Below are 26,937 nucleotides of genomic sequence, written 5' to 3' on the forward strand. Positions count from 1 at the left end.
ATAGACATTCACAACTACTCAGGGACTCAGCAACTCCCAGGAAGCCTTTAGGGTTTAAAAACTTGAGAAACAGAACAGGATTATATTTTTATATTAACTAACCTAAAATATTAAGCTTCAGCTTAAATATTAAGTATTTTTAAAAAGGCATTTTATATACTTTTATTTAAAGTAAACAAGTTTTAATAGACAAATCATCACCTACTTGAGTAATACAGGCGCCCGTAAAAGCAACAATCACTGCTACTACATTAACAGTAAGTTGGAACTGAAGGAATTTTGAGATGCTGTCGTAGACATTTCGTCCCCACATAACTGCTTTAACAATGCTTGTAAAGTTGTCATCTGTGAGAATAATATCAGATGCTTCTTTAGCTACATCAGTTCCAGCAATACCCTGTTAAAAACATTTTGTGAATTAGACTAAATGTTTTAACTTTCAAATAGTCAAAAAATATACAATTAATAAACAAAAGTTTACAACTATACCTAATAAATATTGACTTAAATTTACATTAAAAGAAGGTAACAGAGTTATTCTAAGATATTACTAGGAAAGACATTCTGGTTTAGCGGAAATCAAAGAATGAAGTATTAAAAATAAGGTTCAAGTTGGGCTAAAAATGGAGGAATGAACAAAGACATTACTCAAGTTCCTTCCAAAAGCCACACAAAAGGGTATATATTAATAAAAAGCAAACAAACTCTATGAAGACCAAGTTTAGAGGAAAAGGAGATGCTACCAAAAAAAAAAAAAAAAGCTGAAAGCAGACAGCCAAATGCTAAGTAACCCAGCCGACACAAGAAAGCTGAATCGTAATCCACGGGTAGAGAAAGTAGAAGTAGCCCCCTTTCTCCCCGACCACAGAACCCTCCTGCACAGCTTCGGACTTGGTAGAGTTACATGGCACTGGAAGTAGGGGTGAAGGTAGCAATAAAAAAAGGAAGATCTTTTGAAAGTCTACTGAAGATGCATTTAGAACCTTCAAACTAGTAACAATGTTATCAACAAGAGAATGGGGCAATTAATAAATTGTAGATTAATAAAATGAGTGAACTACAACTATATTAACATAAATGATCTCACAAACATAATGCTGAATAAAGAAGATGAACTCAACACATAATGTATGATTCTTCTGTACAAAGTTCAAAAACAGGCAAAAGGAATAATCTTCAGGATACTGGTTATCTTTGCAGAGAGATAAGGCAGTAATTAGAAGGAAGTAGGATTCGCTAAAAAATTATCAAAAAGCTAACCCTCAAGAACCCCACTACGGGCTGAAAGTATTCCCCAAATTCATGTCTTGGAAATGTAATCTTCAATCAGCAAAGTGCAGACATGGAAACTCAGAGGTGATATCATGATGAAGGCTCTGACTTCATGTATGGATTAATGTCATTATCTTGGGAGTGGTTTCATTATCAAGAGTGAATTCATTATAAAGGTGAGTTTGACCCCCTCTTGCTTTGGTGCTCACTTGCAATGTTCTCTTGCCCTTCTCCCACGACATGATGCAGCATGAAGGCCCTCACCAGATGCTGGCACCCTGGTTCTTGGATTTACTTACCTCCAGAACCTGAAGTCAAAGAAACTTTTATTGTTCATGAAATACTAAGTCTTAGATACTCTGTTATCACAATACAAAATGGACTAAGACAAACCTTTTCTCAAGAAGCAGCTGGAGGAGATGACTCCCCCAGATAAGGGAGTAAACCAAAGATGATGATGCAACTGAATTCGTGAAGTACAAGATCCAACACAAATGAGAGATAGGCCGGGCGCGGTGGCTCAAGCCTGTAATCCCAGCACTTTGGGAGGCCGAGACGGGCGGATCACGAGGTCAGGAGATCGAGACCATCCTGGCTAACACGGTGAAACCCCATCTCTACTAAAAAATACAAAAAACTAGCCGGGCAAGGTGGCGGGTGCTTGTAGTCCCAGCTACTTGGGAGGCTGAGGCAGGAGAATGGCGTAAACCCGGGAGGCGGAGCTTGCAGTGAGCTGAGATCCGGCCACTGCACTCCAGCCTGGGTGACAAAGCCAGACTCCGTCTCAAAAAAAAAAAAAAAAAAAGAAAATCCTCAGGTATGGAGACCAAGAAGACGGCTGTGCAGCAAGGCCAGCAAACAGCGAGTGCAGATTAAAGCACGTTGAAAGATGCTGAGAGACGTTATCTCTTAGAAACTAAAACTGGTAAGAATGCTAAAGGTCTCTGATATATGGAACAGATAATTTGGGGATGAATTAAAGTACATAGAAAAACTAAGCCAAAACAATTCAAACAAACCAAATAAAAATTAAAAGAAAGTAAAAAAGACAACAAATTATAGGGAACATAAAAAGCTGTGTAAGGAAGGAAAGTAATTACAGTAGACCACATAGATCAGGTTGAAACAGCCTTTACAGTCACAGTAAGGGCTGAATGTTGATTGAACCTAAATTATGATATAACTCTGCTGGCAGATGATGGGATAGGTAGTAAGCATGAAGGTATATGGGGTGAATGTGGTCTATGTGCCTGTAAAAGCACAAAGTCCTCATCTTCATTAATGAAAGTCATTAGTTAAAGCCTTATATTAAAACAATCAAAAAGCACCAGAATCATGTGATTTAGAGATATAAAGGTACATAACTAAGGAATAGAAGCAGCTAAAACCGTTTTCCTTCAGGAGCCAAAAATTTGGTATGTGGTAGGGGACTTGGTATTAAGTCTTATAGAACTACCTGACCTTTTAAATACTATGCATACATTGTTTTGATAAAGAAGAAGTTCAGATGAAACCTTTCTCAAAATACTCAATGAAGAAACAATCTTATTTTAGAATCTTAGTCTCCAGCTCCCATTGTGAATATTTTACTTTTAATGTCCCACTTTTTTTTTTTTGAGACAGAGTCTCGCTCTGTTGTCCAGGCTGGAGTGCAGTGGCACCATCTTGGCTCACTGCAAGCTCCGCCTTCCGGGTTCATGCCACTCTCCCGCCTCAGCCTCCCAAGTAGCTGAGATTACAGGCGCACACCACTACACCTACTATTTTGTATTTTTAGTAGAGACAGGGTTTTACCATGTTGGCCAGACTGGTCTCAAACTCCTGACCTCAAGAGATCCACCCGCCTTGGCCTCCCAAAGTGCTGGGATTACAGGCGTGAGCCACCGCACCTGGCCAATGTCCCACATATTTAACACACTTAAACTCAATGGGATTTCTTGATTCTCATCATACCCATATTATACAAATGCAAATCTCACCATTCCCTTGCTCAAAATCCTTAAAATTTCTAAAAGTAACTCTATGGTGTTAATTGGTATTCAGATAAAATCTAGTTCTATGATGAAACAAGTCTGGAAAACTTTCAATCACAAAAGGTTAAAGTGCTTTTAAAAAATGAGCTTCTAGGAGTTATATAATATCACATAGTGTGTCTCTAAACTTACTTTATCAGAAGTAGGCTTGTCAAATGTTCATCTACAGGATAAGAGAAAAAAAATCCTTATCTTGGCATTCAAGGCCTTTTTAATGTGGCACCTTAGGAATTCTTCTAGCTTCGTATCTCATTACAGTACCACAACCTCTTCTAGTTAGAGTGAACAACTTGTACATAATTCGCTGATGAATGAGGGCCTCTTGGTTCCTCTCCTTCCCTCAGCTAAACTGGCACCTCTTCCAGAAAACCTTTTCCAGTCTTTACAGGCAGAGTCAAAGACTTCTTCCTGAAAAAACTTGTCACTATCCTGTGATTATTTCCACGTGCTGTGAATTTTTAGGAGACAGCAACTCTTCACTTCTAATGTTTCTGGACTGGAATACTGAACACAGTCTCTTAATATTTGGAGTCCCGCATTAATCCAAATAAAGTTTAAAGTAAAAGTATTTTAATTACTTTAGGTTTTACTACCATAGAGGTATTTGATTATCGGATTACACCATGACATTTAGTTCTTGTTGATAGCAATACATGGTTAACTAATTTTTGGCAAGAATAATACCATGGGACAAGGATTCTCTCCTTTGACCAAAACTTGCTATGCAGGTAATTGTTATACTGTATTATTTAGGGAATATGATAAGAAAAAGTCTGTACATGTTCACTACAGATGCAACTATCCATATTTTTGTCCTGAATATTTTCTATCTACAGTTGGTTGATTCTGCAGATGCAGAATCCATGGATACAAAGGGCCGAATGGACAAGCAGAATATACACTTTATCTACAGGTCAACAAATCAAGAACATATGCCCTAAAATGCTATATCTGCCTGAAAAATAAGAGATACATTTAGAAAGAAATTATCAACAGCAATTTTTTGTAACTAAAAAAAACCTCTAAGACAAGATGTTTGTCTTTAAGTTTTAACTGAACAAATGCAAAACTAAAGTAAATTCAAGCTTAAACAAGAGTAGTTTCAAGTCCAAGCTACCAAGCACTTACAGTTTCTCTATGTTTTTGAACTAAATTTATTTATTTATTTATTTGAGACAGAGCCTTGCTCTGTCACCTAGGCTGGAGTGCAGTGGTGTCATCTTGGCTCACTGCAGCCTGTGCCTCCTGGGTTCAAGCGATTCTCATGCCTCAGCCTTTCAAGTAGCTGGGATTACAGGCATGACCACCACACCCAGCGAATTTGTTTCTTTTTTTTTTTTTTTTTTGGTTTTGCCATGTTGGCCAGGCTGTTCTTGAACTCCTGACCTCATGTGATCTGCCCGCCTCAGCCTCCCAAAGTGCTGGGATTACAGGCATAAGCCATCACGGTCAGTCTGTTTTTGAACTAAATAAAAAAAAAAAAAAAAGGGGGGGGGATAAAACTGGGCCTAAAACCATAAAGAGCTTAAAAAATACTAACCAACCAGTCAGTGTATTGTGTTTTTGTTTGATTACATTTACCTGTATTTACTTAAAGCCCATTGTATCTGTCTTACATTCAAGTTTTGGGAAGAAAGTTTTTTTTATTTTAAAATTCATTTTACATAAATGCCTTTCTGGTCAGCTGTCAGAATGTAAATAGCAATAAAAATCCTGCTAAATGCTCAAGAGCAGCAGTGAGTGATCCTATGTTCCTAAAGGGAACGAGCCTGTTTGCCTAGAGCAAAAGTAAGAGCACTTAATTATTCTATAGACCTCTTCAGCTATGCTTCACATGTCTTCAGAAGCTCCTACCAATGCAGCTGCCAACTATTTAAATTTGGGATGGGGTAGGGTGGGGGATCTTTGGATTCACTGCTTTTGACTGAGGAAAATTTACCCATAATTTCCTTTCCCCATCTCTCTCACTCCTGTTGAAAGGCTGCCACCATGGTAGATCTTCTAAATTTCTATTTTAGCAGCAAAATATCAGGGGGACAAATTATGCAAATAAACATTTGTACACAAAAACAATCTCTCATCTGAAAACCTTAGGGCCAGATTGTGATTCAGAATTCAGTTTCTCATAGTTTGGAAAGATAATGAGACACATAACCTTGTATCTCAATTTTCCCAAAAGAGCTTAGCACCCCATAAAAACCACATTAAAATCTCCACAATGGCTATGAATATTCACACTAAGTAGGACAAATAACAGCCTCACATCAGTTCAGAACAAATTTTGCAATCAAATGAGTCTGCTGCAAAATTTAGGTTAAAAATTTCAGTTTCCTGATAGTTCTGGATTTGAGAATTGTGATTATGAACCAGTATTTTCCAAAAATAAAATGAAACTCAAAGAAAATAAAATACTTAAATTGAGGACTTTGGGGAAAACAAGTAGGTAGGCTTTTTCAATCAAAAAAGATTATATATAAAATGATGGTATTCAATTACTTTTTAAATAACTGAAGAGTAATTGAGTAGATGAATAGAAAAGTCTCAATTATATTTTTAATTTAAATACAACTGTTCTAAGCCTGTGTCCTGCATAAAAGGGTTGTTAAAGGTTCAGGTAAGATGACAGACATTAAAAAATTAACAGAATACAAAGTCAACATATAATATTATTAAATTGTTCAAAAGAAACAATCTAGTCAGATTTCATGACATCAAATAAAGCTAATGCATAAACTAATTAGACTTATAAACCAATTTAGGTTTATTAATTATCCCTCAAACTAATCTTGAAGGACAGTGTTTAAAATCCACAGTAATTCAGTCAACAAACAAACAAACCAGTCCATAAATTACGTTTGGATATTTGAATGAGTAAATTCTTACCATTGCAAATCCAACATCTGCTTTCTTTAGTGCTGGGCCATCATTTGTACCATCACCAGTTACGGCTACAACCTGGCGTTGGTCTGAGACAGTGCTGTCAATTATACCTTAAATACAAGTAAATATTTGTGTTATAAAAACATTAGTCTTTAATAAGATGATTCTGAAGAACATCCTGACTATTCGGTTTTATAGACTCAAGGTTAAAAATAAATAATTAAACAAACATAGAAATGGAAATTGCTTAGATGCTGGGTGAGAACCTACTTCAGAAACTAAGGGCATATTTAGAGCAATATCCTGTCTTAAACACTTTAGATAATCACTTAGGAACACAATTTACCTAAGATATCAAAGGAAATGTATTTAGATTTTATTAAAACATGATATCCATTACTCAATCTAATATTCAGTACCTATTACTATTTTAGGAAGCAGAACACATTTCTAGATTAAGAAATTGTGAAATAACTGAAAAATCGACTTACCTTTAACCAGTGTATGCTTATCAGTAGGAGATGATCTTGCAAGTACTCGAAGCTTTGGCCAAATTTTGTCTATCCTCTCTTGCTCAATCTATAAATGTTTTATCAAAGTTAAAATATGCCCATAGTTTCTTAAATCCTAATGAGCTATCTGGCATATTTATCAGTGACTCTCAAAGTGTGGTCCACAGAACAACACCATCAGAAACTCCTGGGAACTTATTAGAAACATTAATTCTTGGGCATGGACCCAGATCTACCTTAGCAAATACTGTGGGGCAGGCCCAGCAATCTGTGTTTTAATAATCTTGCTAGGCGACTCTGATGCATACTCAAGTCTAAAAGCCACTGTTTTTTATTTATCATTATAAGACCAAATTTTAAAAATCCCCCTACTGCCTATGAAAATAGAACTTCCTTAATTGAGCATAAGAAGTTCAGAGAGTTTGGGGTCCCCTAAAATATGCTCCATATCAGCCTTTCCAACCCATCTCCCATTACTCCCTTATACATATTGTACTTCTGAAATAGGCCTAGATTCATCGCCACTACTTTCATATAGCATTCATAGCAAGAAATGTTTACTTCCTTTAGGACCAATTTATTACTTCTCTCTTTTATCCCTTAGAACACTAGTATTTTGCTTCCTAAGGTATAGACTGCATTTATTTCATGCATGGTGCCTAACATAGTGCATATTCAGTATGTGTTTGTTGAATTAAATTCCTAATACATTAAACATCTGTCGACCAAAAATAAATAAATAAATAAATCTTTACCTCTCCTTTTTCATTTCGTATTCTTCTGTTAAAATCTTTACCTTCTAGGCACAGAAAATCTTCCCCAGGATGTAAAATACCACATTTGGTAGCAATGGCCCGAGCAGTATTAATATTATCACCAGTGACCATCCGCACAGTAATTCCAGCCCTCTGACACTTTTTAATTGCATCTGGCACCTGGTTTACATTAAAAAAAATTACAAAGTTAAACTGGTATTTTTAGAGGGAAAAATATTTCACTGCACACAACTGCATTACTTTATAGTCCCCCAAATGATGACAATGATGCAATGACTTCATGATTGATTTCATTTCCAATACTCAATATTTCTTTTCTGGCACTATTTTCAATAATCTCTTTCCAATTCCACTGCCAGACTTAGCTCAGGCTTCGTTTTCAGTTGTCATCTACTAATTTGTTTGCAGGATTTATTTACAGAAGGCTTTTTAAAGCACGCTTCCCCCCGGCAACCATTAGGCAATTATTTTCTGGTTGGTTTTCTACCTTTCTGGTTTTACTACCCAGATTACACCAGAGTAAAAGGTTGGTATCCTTTTGTTTAGGGCTAAGGATGGCTCACAATCTGTATCTTTTAAGTGTTACCTTACCTACTCCCATACCTTCAATTTCCATCTAATTCCATCGTATTCTAATGACTTTAGAATCCACATCCTGCCCTTACCTTACTGTAAAAGGATTCATAGTTCCACCTAGAAAGTGAGTATCGATTCAGGTGTCTAAAAGCAAAACCATGTTTCCTTTACCTATCTAGCAGAAACCTAAGAGTCACCTGTACCTCTTCTTTCAGTTCTCTTACCCTACATCCTTAGAAGCCAGTAAGTCCCGTGGATTCTACCTCAAATTTGCCCTGCATCATGTCTCTGCTGCTTGCTGCCCAATCTACTTCAATGGCTTTTTAGTTGGTACCCTGCCAATTAAAGTTTGTTCCCCCTTTAAAACATATGATATACTTGATGGTAGAGTTTATTTTTTTAAACAGAAATACACTTTCTTAAAATATATGATGATTCCTCAGCTGTTATCACAAACCACAAAGTTCTCAGTGTAACAGAATCACTGTTTGTGCCTGTACTACTACAGTTCCTTTTACCTAGAAAATCTTTTCCTGCTTTTCTATAACCAGAAAATCCACACGGATCCTACTGGAGCAGGGGTTGCAAATTAAAATGCCTACAGGATCATGGAGGTAATATACATGAAGAAAATATGCTGAAAATGATAAACCCCCAAGACAAATGCCTAATGAAAGAGCTATTTAGCTCCAGCCTATTTCTGCCATGATGGAATGAGAGCCCAATGTTAACAGAACCTGTAATTGCAAAAGGAAGAAACACAGATTTGTGCGTAATCTCTTCATACTTAATGTTTCTAACCCCGCCTCCCCCAACAAAGATAACCTGACTGAAGGCTAACTTTGGACTGTAGTCTACCTGTTTGTGAAGTCTATCCTAAATCCAGTGTAAATCTAACTTATCTGGAGCTTTCTTGGTCTACTTAGACAAAACTGCACCTTCATCTTATACATACCTCTATTACAGGTCATCAAGTCATACTATAGTTATTGTTTACCTGAATCTTCAATGAGCTTCTTGAAGGCAGGACCTTTACCTTATCTTTGCATCATCAACACCTAGTATGCCTTTTGTTCATTTAACAAATAAGCACCAGGCATGTGACTGGAGCTTAGTATTTACTGAACTGCTGAATTAAGTATCTTTGGGATAAACAATAGCAAGGGTACATTTTCTAAGAGGTGCACATTCCAGACAAGGCACCATCCCCCCCCCCCCCCCCGCAAGATGGGTCTCACTCCGTCACCCAGGATAAAGTGCAGTGGTACAATGCTGATTCACTGCAACCTCTGCCTCCCAGGCTCAAGTGATCCTCCCACCTCAGCCTCCTGAGTAGCTGGGACCACAGGTGCATGCCACCAGGCATGGCTAATTTTTTGTATTTTTGGTAGAGATGGGGTTTCACCATGTTGCCCAGGCTGGTCTTGAACTCCTGAGCTCAGGCGATCCGTCTGCCTCAGTCTCCCAAAGTAATGGGATTATAGGTGTGAGCCACCATGCCTGGCCCAGGGCACCATGTTTTAAAACATGTATGCAATGTAATTAATTGCAATTTAAATACATATTTATCTATAAGTTTTAAGATTTACATCAGAAAAATTATTTTCCTCTACCCAGTCAACTCTTAGTGATTCAAATCATTGGAGGGCGACATCACACGCATTTACTCAAACTAATATTTACTGAATGCCAGGCACTGCGCTTAGGTCCTAGTGCCAGAGTGATGAGCAAAAGGACAGGGCCTGCTGAAATTATTTTTTCAAAAAAAAAAATATATATATTTGACACTAAAAACACTTGTCTGTTTTATACAGGTATGTATCTCCTGTTATCTCATTTGAGATAAAATCTATCTTAAATTTTTATATCTAAGCAGTTCTTGATTAGGTAGTATCCCAGGATCATCTGGACAGGGAAACAATGAGTAAAAGGGAGAAATTGGTCTCAGGTTAAAACTATGTGGCAAATAATACATAAGAAAGGCACACTAACATTTATTAACTGCCTACTAATCATCAGATGCTTCCAGCTTAAAACTCACAAACTATCTCTACTTTTACATTTAAGAAACTAAAGCAAGGCCAAGTACTTATACATATGCAATAAAAACTGGATTTGTTCTAGACATCTAATTATTCAAGAATCCCTCCCACCAGAACTGCACTGTACAAAACAGAGAAACTCAGAGAAAGCTGTTTCATATGACATCGTCTCAATTTAGTATATAAATACCCATCTCATTTTGTGATACTGAGAAACAAGTGCCATTTACATGCTTTAAAAAGATAAAACTCTCCATCAACTGCAATGCCAAGAGCATGATAATAGACTGATTTGTCTTCCAAAGAATGGAAGTTGCAGACATCCTGATTTAATGTTAAAGTTTAAACCATAAGTCAATGTATACAACTTTGAAAAGCCAGGCACAGTGGTGCATGCCTGTAATTACAGCTATTCAGGAGGCTGAGGTGGGAGGCTGCTTGAGGCCAGGCGTTTGAGACTGCAGTGCACCATGATCTCCTGCCTGTGAAAAGCCACTGTACTACAGCCTGGGCAACATAGGAAGACCTCTTCCTTAAAAAAAACAAAAACAAGACAAAACAAAAAAACAACCTCTGAATGATTCTCCTGTGACCAAATGGCAAATATTACCCACCTGGCTATTTTATAAGCATTTGAAATTACAAAACCCCAAACCAAATTTATCTTGATCTCTCAACAGGCTGCTGTTTCTGATTCTCTTATTACATTGGTAACCCTCTACCAGCCACCAAGTTATACAAGTTAGAGACTGGTTCCATCTCCTTTATAAGACTTCTAACTGTGGCAACCTCTTAGTCGTAAAAGCCTTCTTCCCTAGCTGCACACTTTCTCTAAAAGATCTTTAGTTTCATCAGTGATTTCTTCAGACTAGCCCCCTTTCAGACTCTGAGGTCCAAATGCTTGACATACATTTGGATGTCTCAGACACCTCAACAATGTCAAAAATGGAATATCCAAACCCAATATATTACTTCCTATTGGTTCTATCTCCGCTCACTTTGAAATCATTCCTTTCTTTCCATCTCCTATGCCACAACTGTAGGCCAAGCCATGATCATCTCTTGCCTGGAATCACTGCAATACTCTCGTTAACTTCCCTGCTTCTACTCTTCTTCATCTCTAATCCCTGTCTTACACAGTAATCAAAACAGTATTTTAACAACATAAATCATATCACCTCCCAGCCTGAATTTCAGAAAATTCAGAGCCCTCACAGCCCACTAAGGCCAGAGATCATCTCGTCTCCCCTTTCTTCTTTACACTTACAGCCACACTGGCCTCCTTTCCACCTTTAAAAGAGCTAAATACTTTTCTCACTTTCACTTGCATTCCTCATTTTGCTTGGAATGCTCTTCTTGCAGCTATTTACATGGCAGACGCACTGTGAACCATCAGATTGCATCTCAAATGCCACATCCTCAGAAATTCCTAATGCAGTCTCCCTCCATTACTTTATTTCACTACACTGTGCATATCTTATATATATAGCCCCTCTGCACTAGTAATTGTCTTATTTAATATCATCCCCCCGAAATGCCATCCTGCCACCCAGAATATAAGGTCTATGAGAACAGGCACCAAGTCTTATTCCTCTCAGAATTCATTTTCACTTGACACGGTGTCCATGTATCTATCATTCTACCTACTTAGCTGTCTTCTTCCTCTAGAATATAAATCTCAAGACTATTCTGGTCACTGCAGTATTTCCAGTTCCTAGAAGAGTGCTACATATTAGGTTTTGAATCAACTAGCTGATAAAGTCACTGAACAACAGTGGTTTTCTGCTAGTGCTGTTATTTATGTTGCTTCTTTGCTCAAGATATACTTAACTGCTCACTCTCTTTCTTGGTGTAGATAATGCTTCCTCCTTAAGAATCAGATCAGGTAATTAACCTCTAGGAAGTCTTACCTGACCCCTCCAGTGGTTAATACAACACAGTAGTCTTTTAAGCACATGTGTTTTAGACAAAGCTGGTATTTTAACACACTAGGTGTACTGTCTAACACTCTATACATTCTCAATTTTTAAAAATCTGCCAAATAAGAGTAATAGTATGCATGCCTCACAAAGTTAGACATTTAAAAAAATTACATGTAAAGCATGTGGCTTAAGTATATGGCATACAGTGAGAACTCAATAAAAAGATGCTATTAGGGTAAGTTGGGAACTCGTGTTCCCTGCTCATATAACATGCTCTGTATATACCCAGCAAGGTACTAATATACTGGGTTGCAATAATCATGTGTTTGGTTCGTTCCACATAAGACAGTAACTTCTTTGAGGCCAGGGATCAGATCTCAAAACTCTTAAGTCTCGAGTACCTTAGGATAGTGCCTGGCACACAGTAGTTGTTCAACAAACTTAAAAAACATGAAAAACCAAATAGCAAAAAAAAAAATTTAAAGAGCGAAATCAGTCTAGAGCTGCACGCCATCCAATATGACACCTACTAGCAAGATATTTTAATTTGAATTAAATAAAATTTAAAAATTCTGTCTTTCAGTTGCACTACCCACTGAAAACTAGACGTCAGTAGTCACACATGGTGAGCGGCTACTATACTGAACAATATACAGAACATTTCTATTACACAGAAAGCTCTACTAGACAATGCTAGTCTAGAGACTGAAAACAAATAACTTAATGGCTCCTATTATTTAAGATAAATAATAACTGAAAATTCTACCCACTTTAAGGCACTGTGCTAGGTTATGGTGCTATGAACACATAGGATCCCAAAGAGAGGCTGTCTTTAAAAACCACAAAAGCTAGCATATGGCACCGTAGGTACTATTATTTCACTTAAAAAGCTAGCATATGGCACCGTAGGTACTATTATTTCACTTAAAAAGCTAGCATATGGCACCGTAGGTACTATTATTTCACTTATCTTGGGTTCACACAGGAAAAAAAAAAAATCACAAACACCAAGAATTTTACTAGAAAACTGGTTACAATTAAGGCCTAGGTCCTCTATAGTTACGAGATTCTGCACATGCAGAACACAGAATGTTTCACCACCTCAGGTCTCACAGGATCTTCAATCCCCACAACAGCAATGCATGTAAGGCCGGTGACAATATCATTTTCATTATCCCACTCTGGTTCTGGTTCTCCTGCTGGAAAATCTCTGAATGCAAGACATATGGTTCTCAAGCCTTCTGATGCCATCGGTTCAATCACAGTTTTTACAATATCATCACGGTCCCTTGGTCTGAACACTTTTGCCTCACCATTAGCACTCAAGATTTTGAAACACCTAAAAGGAAATGTTGAATCCAAACATCAATAATTTAAAAAAAATAATGGTTAATGCCATTTAAGTGAACTGGCAGGCCTAGAAATCATGGGATCTGATATCTGGAATTTAGAGAATTACATATAATTCATTTTTATAGACTTAAATTCACTTTTCACCCTCCCCTTTAAAAAACAGAACTAATATGTATGGTTCTCATTTGATAGTTCTCCATTTAGCAGTTACTCTAGAACTTCTCTAAACCTTCTCTTTTGGAAATGCAGTGCTTTCAAAGAATCCCTGGGTGGCAAAGGAGAATAAACTATATATACTTCACCATTTTGGTACAGAATCAGACATTAGTTTTAAATAACACCAAAATCACAAATGTGTTCTTCTTTTAAGGTAAAAAGCCAAGTGTAGTCAACCCCTTACCTGAGATGTTGTTTCATCACCTATATTGTTTTAACCATGAAAGAAAAAAAATAACTTATTGTTAAAATAAGCATTCTATCAGAATGAGAGTTAATGCTAAAATAATTATTTTCAGTGACACTACTACCTTTTCTTTCATTATATAATGAATAAAAATCACACTATATACCTATTTAAAGTCTGTTTTTCATAACGCCTCTCTATACTCCTCTCCCTTGATGATGCCATCTCCTCCTGCTTCTAGGGAGGTAATTCCCAAATCTGCATCTTCCATTTTGTTTTTCAAAGCTTTCCATCACTGCTGAAAAATTCTACCCAAATGTTTTATCAGTACTAAACCTTAATGGATGAAAGCCTGGAAGCCGCCTCTTCACCGCCCATGTAATGTGCATCACCATTACCCTAATCATTTTGATGTAAGTCTAAAATTTCACTTTAATACTTATTTTTCCTGATCATCTCTCTACTATTAGCTCCTAAGTCCTACATATTTCCCCTCTGAACAGCCTCCTCAATGTGTCCACTCCTTTTTATTTCTCCTGCTACTACTTCCTTCTGGTTCTTACTTCCAGCTACAAAGCTACAGCTACTGTGATAGCAATAGACTTTTAACTGATATCTGTCTGTAGCTTTTTTTTTTTCCTCTAACCCACCTTGTTCCCTAATGCAAGAATTATCTTTAATCACAGCTTTGATGATTCTACTACTTGGAAAAAAATACTTCATTTGTATTATCTGGCTTATTTAATTTTAATTGTTCAGCCCAACATTTAAAAAGTCTCCACATCACAATGCAAATATTACTGTGGGAACACTTGCTGTATGTTTACTGTCCATCAGGCTTCATGCTAGATAGTTGGTATGCATTATTTCATTTAAGTGCCACAGAGTTGGTGGTCATCACCCCCTCTCGCAGACGAGGAAAATGGAAGTAAGGGAAGAATCTGCCCCATATCCCAAAGCTAGTTAGTTGCAGAGGAAGAGTCAATGCATGATCAGTTTTGATTAAAAAAAAAATTCTCTTCTAAACCATCTATCTACTACCCACAAGCCAGAGATGAAACAAATTTCTAACCTTTTACAATGAAATCAGGTAACTGAGTGTACTGTGGCAAGAAGAAAGCTCTATATGGCCTGTGTGCCACAAAAGCCCATCACTATTCAGCTGAACTATACAACCAGATATTCCCCTCCCAAATATGACCTGCTGTGGTTTCTCTAACCTCAAAATTCTCATTTCATGCCAAAACCTATCTTAAATGCCCCATCCCTACAGTGTGATCTCTCACCCAAAAGCTTTGTACCAATTTATTATATGCTGCCTTCAGTTATTTATTTATATATTTGTCTCTTAAACTAATTGTAAAGTGTTCATTAAGATAATACTGGCTTCTAATCCACATGTAAGCAAATTAAAAGTATATTTTAAATATTTACTTTAATATTTTAAATATTATAATTTCAAATGAGTTCCAATTTTCCCAAATTGCTCTATACCAGTATTTTTTTTAAAACCAGTTCTCTACTTCTTTAATGGAATTAAAGAAACCAAAATAATTTTACCACCTTTAATATCAAATAAACATCAGGAGAATTATATGTGAACATGTTACAGCAAAATTAAAGCTACTGGTCTGTAAAAGGACAGCAAGAAAGAAAAATTAGTATTCAAAATGACAGGAGTATTTAAATATGACACTGCAGCCGCATAAATATGATAAATCTCATTTTGATATAAATGGGGAATTTTCAAGATCCAGCTTTTATGCTTTGCTATTCTAAAAATTACTCCATAATTCTTGTATCACATTCAGAGCCCAGTAACCACAATGAGCGCTGAAGATCCAAACTTGAGGCCAGGTGCGGTGACTCACATCTGTAATCCCAGCACTCTGGGAGGCCGACACAGGCAGATTACTTGAGGTCAGGAGTTCAAGACCAGCCCGGCCAACATGGTGAAACCCTGACTCTACTAAAAATACAAAAATTAGCCAGGTGTGGTGGCAGGTGCCTGTAATCCCAGTTACTTGGGAGGCTGAGGCAAGAGAATCCCTTGAACCCAGGGGCAGAGGATGAAGTGAGCTGAAATGGCGTCACTGCACTCCAGCCTGGGTGATATAGGGAACCTCCATCTTAAACAAACAAACAAAAAAGAGATATAAACTTAATTTTCTTCCCAGGAGGTTTTTCAATATTCTACATATTAAAAAACAAGTAAATCAACTTCTAAAAATAAACATCAAACTATACTTCATTAAACATACCAGACTGAATGTAATGGGTTTATTTTCCCTATAGTAAAATACTAAGAAATAAGAGAAGCTAGAGTGTGAAAATGGCAGAATAGCTGCAGCAAATATCTCTCTGAATACCATAAAATATGCTAAAAAGCTCTGAAGTCCTATCAAATGCCTGATGTTCACAAAAAGAAGACAATAACAATACAGTAGATATTCCATAAAGCAACTATAGTCAGCAATTTATTCATCTAAGCATTTTACTCTTACTTTTTCAGAATTATCTCAGATGCACCTTTGCTGAATATTCGGTAACTTCCATCTGAATTTTTCAGAACAGTACTCATGGATTTCCTAACAGAATTGAAGGTGTAGACTTTGTACAGTGCTTCTTCTGGTATTTCATTTCTAACATCCTGATAATCCCGTTTTAAATCCAAAAGAAGTCCCAACAAGGCACATTCAGTTTTATTACCAACGTGACGAGGTAATCCACCCTCTTTCTCTGGGGGCTATAAGAGAAAAAGGTTTAGTAGCTAGTATCATCTCGTTTCTCTACGAACATTTAATTTATAATGTAAAACAGAATGCGACATTCTAAAATAAAATTACAGAACAATTTTCTAATATCAACACTTTAAAGAAGGACACAGAAAAGTAAGGTAGAAAGGAGCCTGGGGTGAGAATGACATGGATTCTAATCTCAGTCCTGCCACTTACTAGCTACGTGAAATTTGACAATTGCCCAACTGCTGTGGTCCTTGGCTTCAGCATCTGTAAAACAGGAGCACTTGACCCCAAAACTAAATGATATAAGATGTATAAAGTTTATAGTTGATTCCTAATACAGAGTGGAACTTAATTTTGATTTCCTTTTCCTGTTTTCACTTAACTTTAATACTAAATCATTCAGAATTAAATCTACTTTACCAATTTTTATGGATTAAAAGTACATGCATTAAAATATTGTTCTCTTAAACGCAGTGAGAAGCTTTATTTCCCTCACAGTGCCTTCAGAAATACCACCTTACATAATCATCACAATGGGATTAAGGGCCGATGTGATCATCTTTACTCAGTAATTAAAGAAGGTAGCTCAGACTTTCAGCTAGTAAAAGGCAAAGTTAGATCTAGAACCAAGATCCCATAACTTTCCAATGCAATCATCCAATTCATGTATGTTTTCCCTAATGAACAGCTTGCAATATTATTTTTGTTAACCATTTTCATCCATAAATCACTAGAAGAGATTAAGTCAAAAATAATATTGCATGCTTTCTGTTATAAATAAGATTTCCAAAACTTGTAAAGTTGAAAATTTTGTTTTATATGGTGGCACACGTCTAGAATTACTTTACTGCATTAGTTCTACAAAGGTCTAAGCACCACCTTTTAGGTAGAACTACTGAGAAACCAAACAGAGCACATGGCAAGCATACATAAAACATGTTATTTTAAGTTGAAATCAGGCTTCAAAATTTTCTCTAAGTTGAGAGCTGACCTACTATAGTAAGACAGCTTGATCTTTCTCAAAAATGAGTTTAACAAGAATTTAAAATTAAATACACGTTCTGGTTATAAGGGTGGAGAGTTTCTGAACGCAGGAAATTAAAAATATAGGAGGAGAAAAACGTAAGTTAACAATGTTTATGTTGATCAGCAGACCTCACTCATAACACAAATTTAAAAACCATTATATAAATAAATATATGCCTTTTAAAAACTTAACACAGTTAACTTTACACACAGTAATGGTGGGTCTGAAGACGTACATATAGTCCCATCATTATAGATTTAAAAATTAATTTTCATATATATAAATTATTTCAAAAACCTTACCAATATTTTTGATGTATAAGCACAATTCACAGAAATTCCTGTTACAAGATAGGACAAAATATTTGGTGGAATAGCTTCTGGCTCAGGAACCTTTTTATAATGTTTTTCATTTATGTAAGCTTGAACAACTGTCATTCTGTTCATTGTCAAAGTTCCTGTTTTATCTGAACAAATAGCTGTAGCATTTCCCATGGTTTCACAAGCATCCAGATGCCTTACTAAGTTATTATCTTTCATCATTTTCTATATTAAAAAAAAAAAACTAGTTAAGCTGCATATAAAACCAATCACCTCATTACATTAAAATGATTATAAATTGTTTTAAAATTAGAACTAAAACACCCAGCTTTCTATAAATATAATGTATAAAGTATCACTGTAATACTAAAAATTTTTTTTTTTAGCATATTTGACCTATTAAAATAAGCTAAACACACTGCTAGAGCTTTCTGGGGTTTCAATCATTTTATTGCTGCATAACATAACCTAGTAAATCCGTTCAGGTATCTGCATCCATAAACAAATAACACTGAATATATTATATGTCTCCAACGGTTTTTGCAAAATGTCCTCACATTACAAGAGCAATGACAATCTGTACAGTGGTACTTATAGTAGTGTAAGAGTATATTAAAGGATTAAGCCTCCCTATTAAGTGGAAAACAAAAGATTCTTACATCAGTGCCAAGGAAAAAATGGCTTTTATCAGCTAAAATAAAGAGCTTGTGGGTATGTAGTTGCTGATATTTTTATTATTAATTCTGAAAGAGTTAACATATCAAAACTAGAATGAGTCATTTTTTAGCTATTCTATATGCTGGCAGACTTGGCATTTTCATCCTTAGCAGCAAACTGTGTCTCACTTCTTTCTCTCATTTACAACAGAAAAAATCATTTCTAAAAAAACCAACAGTTTTCACAGTAGTTTCACAGGGCATTTAAGCTAAAATACCTTATAATTAGTTCTCAGCACTTAATGTGGAATGGGTTAAAAACTATATGAAGTTATTTTACAAAGTGTTTTCTGTGATGACTAATATGCAAGATACTGCAAAAAAAAATTGGTTCCTTGAAAAAAATATGTGAAAAACAGATGCGTACTTCCTAAATTACTTGTGATTTACATAGTAAAGATTAGAAGAATGAAGTTTTACAGTAAAGAAACCATGTTCACTTTTGTGAAACACTAACAGAGAATCCATAGAGACTATAGTTCTGTGAAAAGAACAGTAATTGGTAACATTAGAGCTAGATAAACATCTAATAAAGGCTTTAAAAAGTAGTTAACTTGTTCTTACTAATTTTATATTCAAAAAACATAAATCAATCCTACCAGTATCGTTCCAATCAATTGAAAAATTAGTATCATTAATGACTACTCAAAATGAACTAATGACAGTTTGGTAAAATGACTGTTCGGTGTCCAAAACTTGTATTTACCCCAAATATTTCAAATTACTTTAAAATATCAAAAAAGGACAAACAGATGATTGATTATATTTTATCACTTTGATACATTTACCAATTTATTTTTGAAACGAAAGTTGTTAAATGCCTGAAAAGAAAATAAACTCAAACAGTAAGCAAAAAACATTCTTATCAAGACAGGTCTAATAATGAAGAGTGCAAAGGTAGAAACGATGACTAATTAATTAATATTGCTCACTGTCAGCAACGTTTCTTAAGGAGAACTAGTAATTAACATTTGAAAATTTACAAAAGCAGCATTCTTCATTTGGTTATAATTTTTTACCTGCAAGATCATTTTGAAAAAAAAAGTTCAAAATTGTCCAAGCTGTGTTTAAAAAAAAAAAAAAAAAATCCAATCCACCTTTTCCGTAAGATAGAAAATTGATAAAAATAAATTAATAATCTTCTAAAAGATTATTACTTTAAGGTAAACAGCAGTAAGCAAAGCCATCAAAGCTCATTTCTTAGTATTCTACTTGGAGAACAAGAAGGACTAAGCTACTGTAAATCAAGTGGTCAGAGGAAGGTGACACTTGAAGAGATCTTATGAATAAAGAAAGAGAGCAGGTTACTCAAAGGAAGAACAAGTGGGCCCTGAAGTAAGAATACAGTTGAGATGTTTGAAAATCATTAGGAAGATTGGTGAGGTTGGGCCAGAGGAGCAGGGAATGAGCACTGAAAGGTAAGTATGCAAAGGCCAGATTGGCAGGGCCTTGCAGGCCTTGATAGAGTTTGCATTTTACTCTAATTGTCATGAGAACTAACTGAAAGGTTTTACACATGGAAATCATAATTTTTAAATTTGTTTTTATTTTTAGAAACATGAGCCTAACTCGCTCACCTTAATTTTACAGATGGGAAAGAGGAGGTGACGTGACTTGACAATATAACTATCACGTAGCGAAAATCACGCTAGAACTGTGCCCAGTAGAGTCGTGCTTAGTACTGTGTCAAGGCTGCCCTACGTGGAATGCACAGGTCTCTTACAGAGATATTCAACTGGTGGGAGGTACAGGGCATCAATGACAACATTTCTAGAGAAAATAGTGTACATTTATGAAAGTCCTCACTTTCAGAAGCAGAAAAGGAGTAACTAGATGGGCATTTTCTACACCAGCTAAGGCTTTAAACATAACAACGTCTACTGAACAATTTTCTACTTACTTTGACTGAATAAGCCAGTGAGATTGTGACTGCAAGTGGAAGACCTTCTGGCACCGCGACCACTAACACCGTAACTCCAATAATGAAGAACTTCACAAAGTACTGTATATAAATTGGTGTGCATTCAGCAAGCCATGGTCTTTTCTGAACCCAGAAGGTGTCAATGACAAAATACAATACTAAAATGATAACTGTGATGGCAGACATCAACAGACCTTTCAGAATAGAAAGAAAAATGTGATTATTTAAAGTTCCAGACACTAACCACTGCCAGATATATATTAACCACTGTAAAGAGTTATAACTTGCTCGATAGTACTGAATTTCTCTGAGAAATTGTTACTTCTTTCTTGTACCTAACTTATAACTTGACATTGTCAGATTCAATTTTTTGCTTCCAAGTACAGTCTTGTCCCCAGGAGAACTGGGAGAAAAACACTTAGGATTCTTTCCTTAGACTTAATTATATCTTTGGCCTTGTACTGAAACTGAGACAAAAATAATACGCAATGATAAGGAAGTACCCAAAGCTTAGAATAAACTGGTGCTTTACATGTTCAAGAAGCAAGCTCCCTAGTGCTTAAAGAGAAACTGGTAAAAATCTGATCAATGGGGAGACCTAGAATTAAATACTCAACCCATGTTTTTAAAAAATAACATTATAATAAATAAAATTACATATTTCTTCAATTTTTTTTGCTCTATCCTTACTGTTTCATTAACTTAGTAAACCAAGAGTTAACCATGTATCTTGTGGGATACTCTACTTTTTGACATGTGTATGAAAAAATAGGGCAGCTGGCTGGGTGCAGTGGCTCACACCTGTAATCCCAGCACTTTCGGAGGTTGAGGTGGGTGGATCACCTGAGGTCAGGAATTTGAGACCAGCCGGACAAACATAGTGAAATCTCATCTCTACAAAGATACAAAAATTAGCTGGGCATGGTGGCACGTGCCTGTAATACCAGCTACTCTGGCTGAGGCAGGAGGATCGCCTGAACCCGGGAGGCAGAGGCTGCAGTGAGCTGAGATCGTGCCACTGCACTCCAGCCTGGGTGACAGAGCGAGACTCCGTCTCCCACCCCCAACCCCCACTAAAAAGAGGCAGCTGGGCACAGTGGCTCACGTCTGTAATCCCAAGACTTTGGGAGGCTGAGGTGGGAGGATCACTTGAGTCCAGGCATTTGAGACCAGCCTGGCCAACATGGTGAAACTCCATCTCTATTAAATTTACAAAAATTAGCCGGGTATAGTGGCGTGCATCTGTAGTCCCAGCTACTTAGGGGGCGAAGGCAGGAGGATAACCTGAGCCTTGGGATGTCGAGGGTTCAGTGAGCTGTGATCATGCCACTGTACTCCAGCCTGGGTGACAGAGTGAGACCCTGTCTCCAAAAAAAAAAAAAAAAAGAAAAAAGAAAAGGTAAGTCCACATATCTGGTTCTAACATCCCAATCTAATGTCTACTAAGTAGATTTACCACCTCAGATTCACTCTTTTCCCCCAACACTACACGAGTCATATTACAAAGAGCAAATATTTGCTATTAGATAATAAGCATACTGAGGACAGAAGCAAAAACGTCACTTTTTCCATCACACTCCTAGATAGTAAAATGATACAATTTAAGCAATTTCAATAATATATGCTTATTTATCCACACAGTGTTCTTCCAGAAAGATACCACTGCTGGAGGTCATGCTGTTTTTAACCTCAGAGCGCATTTTCTAGTGATGGCAGTGATGTAGTAACTTCAGCAGAACTTTAACATTAGAGACATAACTAAAAATTCTCATAGATAACCAGTAAAAAGATGAGCAAAATGTGTGATGAAATTTTATTAAAATACAATTAGTTCATCTTAACTGAATAACCTCACAGGTTGCCTTTTCTCCACTTAATGCAGAAATTCAGAGATGAGTGCATAGACTTGTAACTGGACAGATTTAGGCACTAATCCTAACCCGACCGCTTATTAGCAAATTGTAAGTACCTATAGTAACTCAAAGGGCCTGGTGCACTGCAGCTAGAAGTGAAAATATTTCAAACTCCCCTTCTATTCACAAAGCAACAATTTCCAGGCTTAACTGTGTCAAAAGACAATTTTTAAGTAGAAAGCATATTTAAAAATAAAACACTTTATTTTCTTCTCCATATCATACCTGCTTTGCCAATCTGAACAGCCAGTTTTGTAAGTTTCCCTTGTAAAACAGATTTTTCCTTTTTTGGCAAATTTGCTTTCTTTTTATCTTTTTCATCACCATCTCCACCTTCTTCACTCTTCAGTGGCTGCATTTCCATGGCGGCACCATCCTGGGCTTTTGCTACATTTAAGAGCAAACACAACTTCACTATACTTTAAAGGCACATATCATTATCAACATTTTAAAGAAATTTTAAAAATCAGTTTCTTACAGAAACCAGTAAAGGTATAAGCATTCAGCTTTGTGAGTGTGTGTGTGTGTGTGTGTGTGTGTGTGTGTGTGTGTGTGTGTGTGTCTACACAGAGAAAATAAGACAAAAGTGACATTAGGTTGTGAAACTTTGTACCAGATTTGAAAATGTTGTGCTAGGTAATGAGGATGACGCATATAGGGTCCTTAAACTAAGAATTAAAGAATATTAAATTTCTTTCCTGTGCGTTATGTTAGGTAACATCTAAACAACATAAATCCTTCCCCTATAATTTATGACCATGACATAGAGATTATGTATAACCGTATGTATACAGAAATATGCATATATTTATGGACTCTTAAATAAATGCAACATTTATGCTAAATATTTTGTTTCTTATGCATTTTTGCTACTAACTATATAATAACCAATGTTCACTTAAGTTGAAAGTTAATCTACATAAACTTACCCTAATCCCAAAATCTAAAATACTCCAAAATCTGAAACTTTTTGAGCACTGACATGACACAAATGGAAAATTCCACACCTGACCTCGTGTGATGGGGCATAGTTAAAACTCTGTTTCATGCACAAAATTATTAAAAATATTGTACAAAATTACAATCAGACTATGTGTAGAAGGTGTATATGGCAATGTATAGATAAATTTCATGCTTGGAGTTGGGTCTCATCCCCAATATATCTCATTATGTACATGCAGATATTCCAAAATCCGAACAAAAAAAAAAAATCTGAAATCTGAAACACTTTTATTCCCAAGCATTTCAGATAAGGGATACTCAACTTGTACCACAAATCATACTTAGAATCTTATTACCATTAACATTGTAGTGATAACAAGACTAAGATAATGGCAGGAAGAAAGGTTAATCCAAGCTAACATATATTGTTGATTTTCCCTGCCACACGTATCTTACTTTTGAATAAATATGGTACACAGTAGATCTTTGGCTATACTGAAAACAAGCTCACTGTACTTTTGTCCTCCTAAATTTACCTTTGTTGCGATTCTCAATAGCTCCATCTTGTTTCTTATCTGTAGGAACAAAATGGGAATTAAAGCTTTCCAAAAGAAATGAATACAGCCATGCTAAATTATGCAGAAGTAGTTCACATTTCTATAACAGTTGTTACACAATGGTGTGTGTGTCTACAGATTAGAAAACATTTGACTTGTGATGACCTGCTGGGTCAATCACTCCCTAAGTCTCACCTATGGGAGAATACTGCAAAATAATTTAGGGTGTCTATATTTGTTTTATTTTTCCGTAAGACTTTACTATTTTATAAGCTCTAACAAACCTAAATATGATACAGAAGATTTTAAAACCAAAACCTAAGAAAGCAGAAAAGGGCAGGGGTGGAGAGGGAGGAGGAAGGGATGTTATAAAAAGACAATGGGCAGCCGGGTGTGGTGGCTCACGCCTGTAATCCCAGCACTTTGGAGGCCGAGGCAGGTGGATCATCTGAGGTCTGAAGTTCAAGACCAGCCTGGCCAACATGGTGAAACCCTGTCTCTAGTAAAAACAAAAAATTAGCGCAGTGAGCCAAGATAGTGCCACCGCACTCAGCTACTCAGGAGGCTGAGGCAGCAGAATCGCTTGAACCTTGGAGGTGGAGGTTGCAGTGAGCCAGGATCACGCCATTGCACTCTAGCCTGGGGGATAGAGTGAGACTCTGTCTCAAAAAAAAAAAAAAAAAAGACAACTGGCACACAGGAGAGTGTTGATGAGACTGAGGACAAAAATTTTATGTACAGAAGATAGGAGAGGCAACTTAGTAAAACTAGAATACGAATGTACAGAATAAACCAGTAAGGCTACCAGGTAAGGTAGCTCTCCAAATCAACTTATATTTGGAAAAAAACAGAAAGATGAGCGTATCTGAAGCCATAAAGTAATGAAGGAAGGGACAGGCCTATTGTCTGGAGTAGGAACTACAATATTAAAAATGACAAAGAGCAGCAGAACCATTCAGTCTATATTCTTCTAGCTTCTTTATCGAGGAAAACTATCTTCAAATGGAAAACATGGAACAAACATGGTCAAGAAGGAATAGAAGCTCAAGATTGATGAGGAGATAGTAAGATAATACCTCGCTACTTTTAATGAGCTCAAGTTTGGAGAGACCAGAGGGCCACAGTCCAGGCCACTGAGGGAACTGAGACAGATTACCCTGGACTGCTTCTGAGTAATCGCCAAGGTAGTCAAGGGAATGGGAGAAGGGCTGGAGGTCCACAGATGAAAAAATGTTGCCCTGTTCTTTTAAAAACAAAACAAAACAAAAAAAGGGAGTCAACAAATTAGATGTTAATTTCTGGGGAATGTTCTGGACTAATAAAATCAGTGTATAAGACTTAGGGGGAAAAGGAGCTTACTGGAAAAGACACTGTGGAATAAAGTGAGGATGCAAACTTCCCTTCAGCGTCCATGACTTTCAACTCCTGTGTATTAGGATGGAGCACAGCATAATAAAAGAGTAGACTCTTGAGCCACAGAAGAGGGTGGGACCTGCCACTTACTAGCACTTTGATCTAGAGCAAATGACATAATCTCCATAAACCTCAGTTTACTCATCAGTAAAAAAAAAAAAATAGTCTTTATACAGTTGTGAGGATTAATGAGATAGTGCATGTAAAACACTTAATAAATGGAACCATTATTGTGCTGGTTTTCAAACTGCATTCTACTCAGCCTTAAGAAACCTATGGAAGCACATTGAGAGCTGCTTCAAGGAGGACATAGGAAAAAAACCTAGAATGGGGGGCTTGCCACCTGGATCTGAGTCTAGAACTTTTCACATACATTTTTGTTTCAAATAGAGATTTTATAGCTAATGGCAAAACTCAAAGAACAAAACAAACCACTCAAATATTAAAACCACTGCTGTAGTTATAGCAAACCAGGATTTTAGCCAGGCCGTTATTTTAGAATGTTTCAAAATATTCATGTGAGAAACAACAATATGGGTTTACTATCCTAAATAACATTAAATAAATCTAAGTAGCTAAACCACAGTAAAATGCTGTCAACCTAAAGGGAAAAGACTCCAGAGGGGTGATCCTGGGTGGGAAAGGAAGGGTGGTACAGCAGACACTTTGAAGCAGGGTAGGGAGGGCTTTTTAAAAGTGGCATGCCCCTAACTATGAGATTCTGAGATGTCTCTTACGTATAACAGTTTCTTGTAAGATCCTTGTGGATAAATGGTATGATTATCAAGTTTGCTGATAACAGAACACTTGGAGGGACAGGAGATACAATAGATCAAAATTTTAAAAAGATTGTGTTATCTAATATGGGCTGAATATAACAAGAGAAATGTAAGGTGTCAAAGTGAAGTCCTAGTCTTGTGTTAAAAAAGCCAAGCACATTAAGTATAGAGTAGAAATGTGAACAGTTGAAGAAAACTAAAAGCTCAGTGAAACCAAAATATAATATGGCTGATAACGAAAGCTACTGCTAAAGTAGCAGAAAAAAATCCGCAAATAGGAAGTGAGAGTTCAATTCATTTTGCTGATCAGATGACAGGAGAGATTCTACACCTAGAAAATAAACAGAAGAATGCCAATGCAAGTATTCAAGTAGATGCTGAATTTCTCTGGCCATGGTAAAGGGGACTGATGTATTCTCTAAAGGCTCACGCTACTAAGTCTAAAAGAAAAACCTTCTTTTAATTTTTTGTAGAATTTTTCATACCAGACTCTCTTGAAAGAAAGTATTAGTTTTTAGAAATTATTTGCCATATTTCTGAATACCAATTATAGAAAATTGTTATTCTTACTTTTCTTTTCCTTTTTCTTCTCATCTTTCTTCTCTTCCTCTTCACCTCCAGCTCCAAGTAAGGTAAAGATAATTCCAGTTTGAGAATTTACACCTACAGCTGTAACTACCATTCTTCCAGAGCCTTCCATTACATGAGTACCTATAACCAAAAACATAGTTTGTTTTTAAAAATTCCAATAGATTTCCTTGCTACACCAAATTTCAAACTTTGGTAATACTGTTTTTAACATCCTCAACATTTAGGAAAAAAAAAATAATAATAAT

At 36.3% G+C, this 26,937-nt stretch overlaps 1 protein-coding gene across 1 annotated transcript in view; it reads right to left on the minus strand.

Annotated features, from left to right (window-relative positions):
- Window positions 1–26,937, minus strand: part of ATP2B1 (ATPase, Ca++ transporting, plasma membrane 1) — a 117,929-nt gene that overhangs the window by 15,829 nt on the left and 75,163 nt on the right. Inside the window, exons 6-16 of the mRNA XM_011933534.1 lie at window positions 26,672–26,812; window positions 23,889–23,915; window positions 22,636–22,797; window positions 20,477–20,691; window positions 17,843–18,085; window positions 16,274–16,515; window positions 13,115–13,352; window positions 7,453–7,632; window positions 6,677–6,764; window positions 6,189–6,295; window positions 206–397 (exon numbers count right to left, since the gene is read on the minus strand). Coding sequence (XP_011788924.1) covers window positions 206–397; window positions 6,189–6,295; window positions 6,677–6,764; window positions 7,453–7,632; window positions 13,115–13,352; window positions 16,274–16,515; window positions 17,843–18,085; window positions 20,477–20,691; window positions 22,636–22,797; window positions 23,889–23,915; window positions 26,672–26,812 — 1,835 coding nt within the window. The remainder of the gene's footprint in view (window positions 1–205; window positions 398–6,188; window positions 6,296–6,676; window positions 6,765–7,452; window positions 7,633–13,114; window positions 13,353–16,273; window positions 16,516–17,842; window positions 18,086–20,476; window positions 20,692–22,635; window positions 22,798–23,888; window positions 23,916–26,671; window positions 26,813–26,937) is intronic.

The sequence above is a fragment of the Colobus angolensis genome, unplaced genomic scaffold (genome assembly GCF_000951035.1).
Source record: "Colobus angolensis palliatus isolate OR3802 unplaced genomic scaffold, Cang.pa_1.0 Scaffold10, whole genome shotgun sequence".
Taxonomy (NCBI): domain Eukaryota; kingdom Metazoa; phylum Chordata; class Mammalia; order Primates; family Cercopithecidae; genus Colobus; species Colobus angolensis.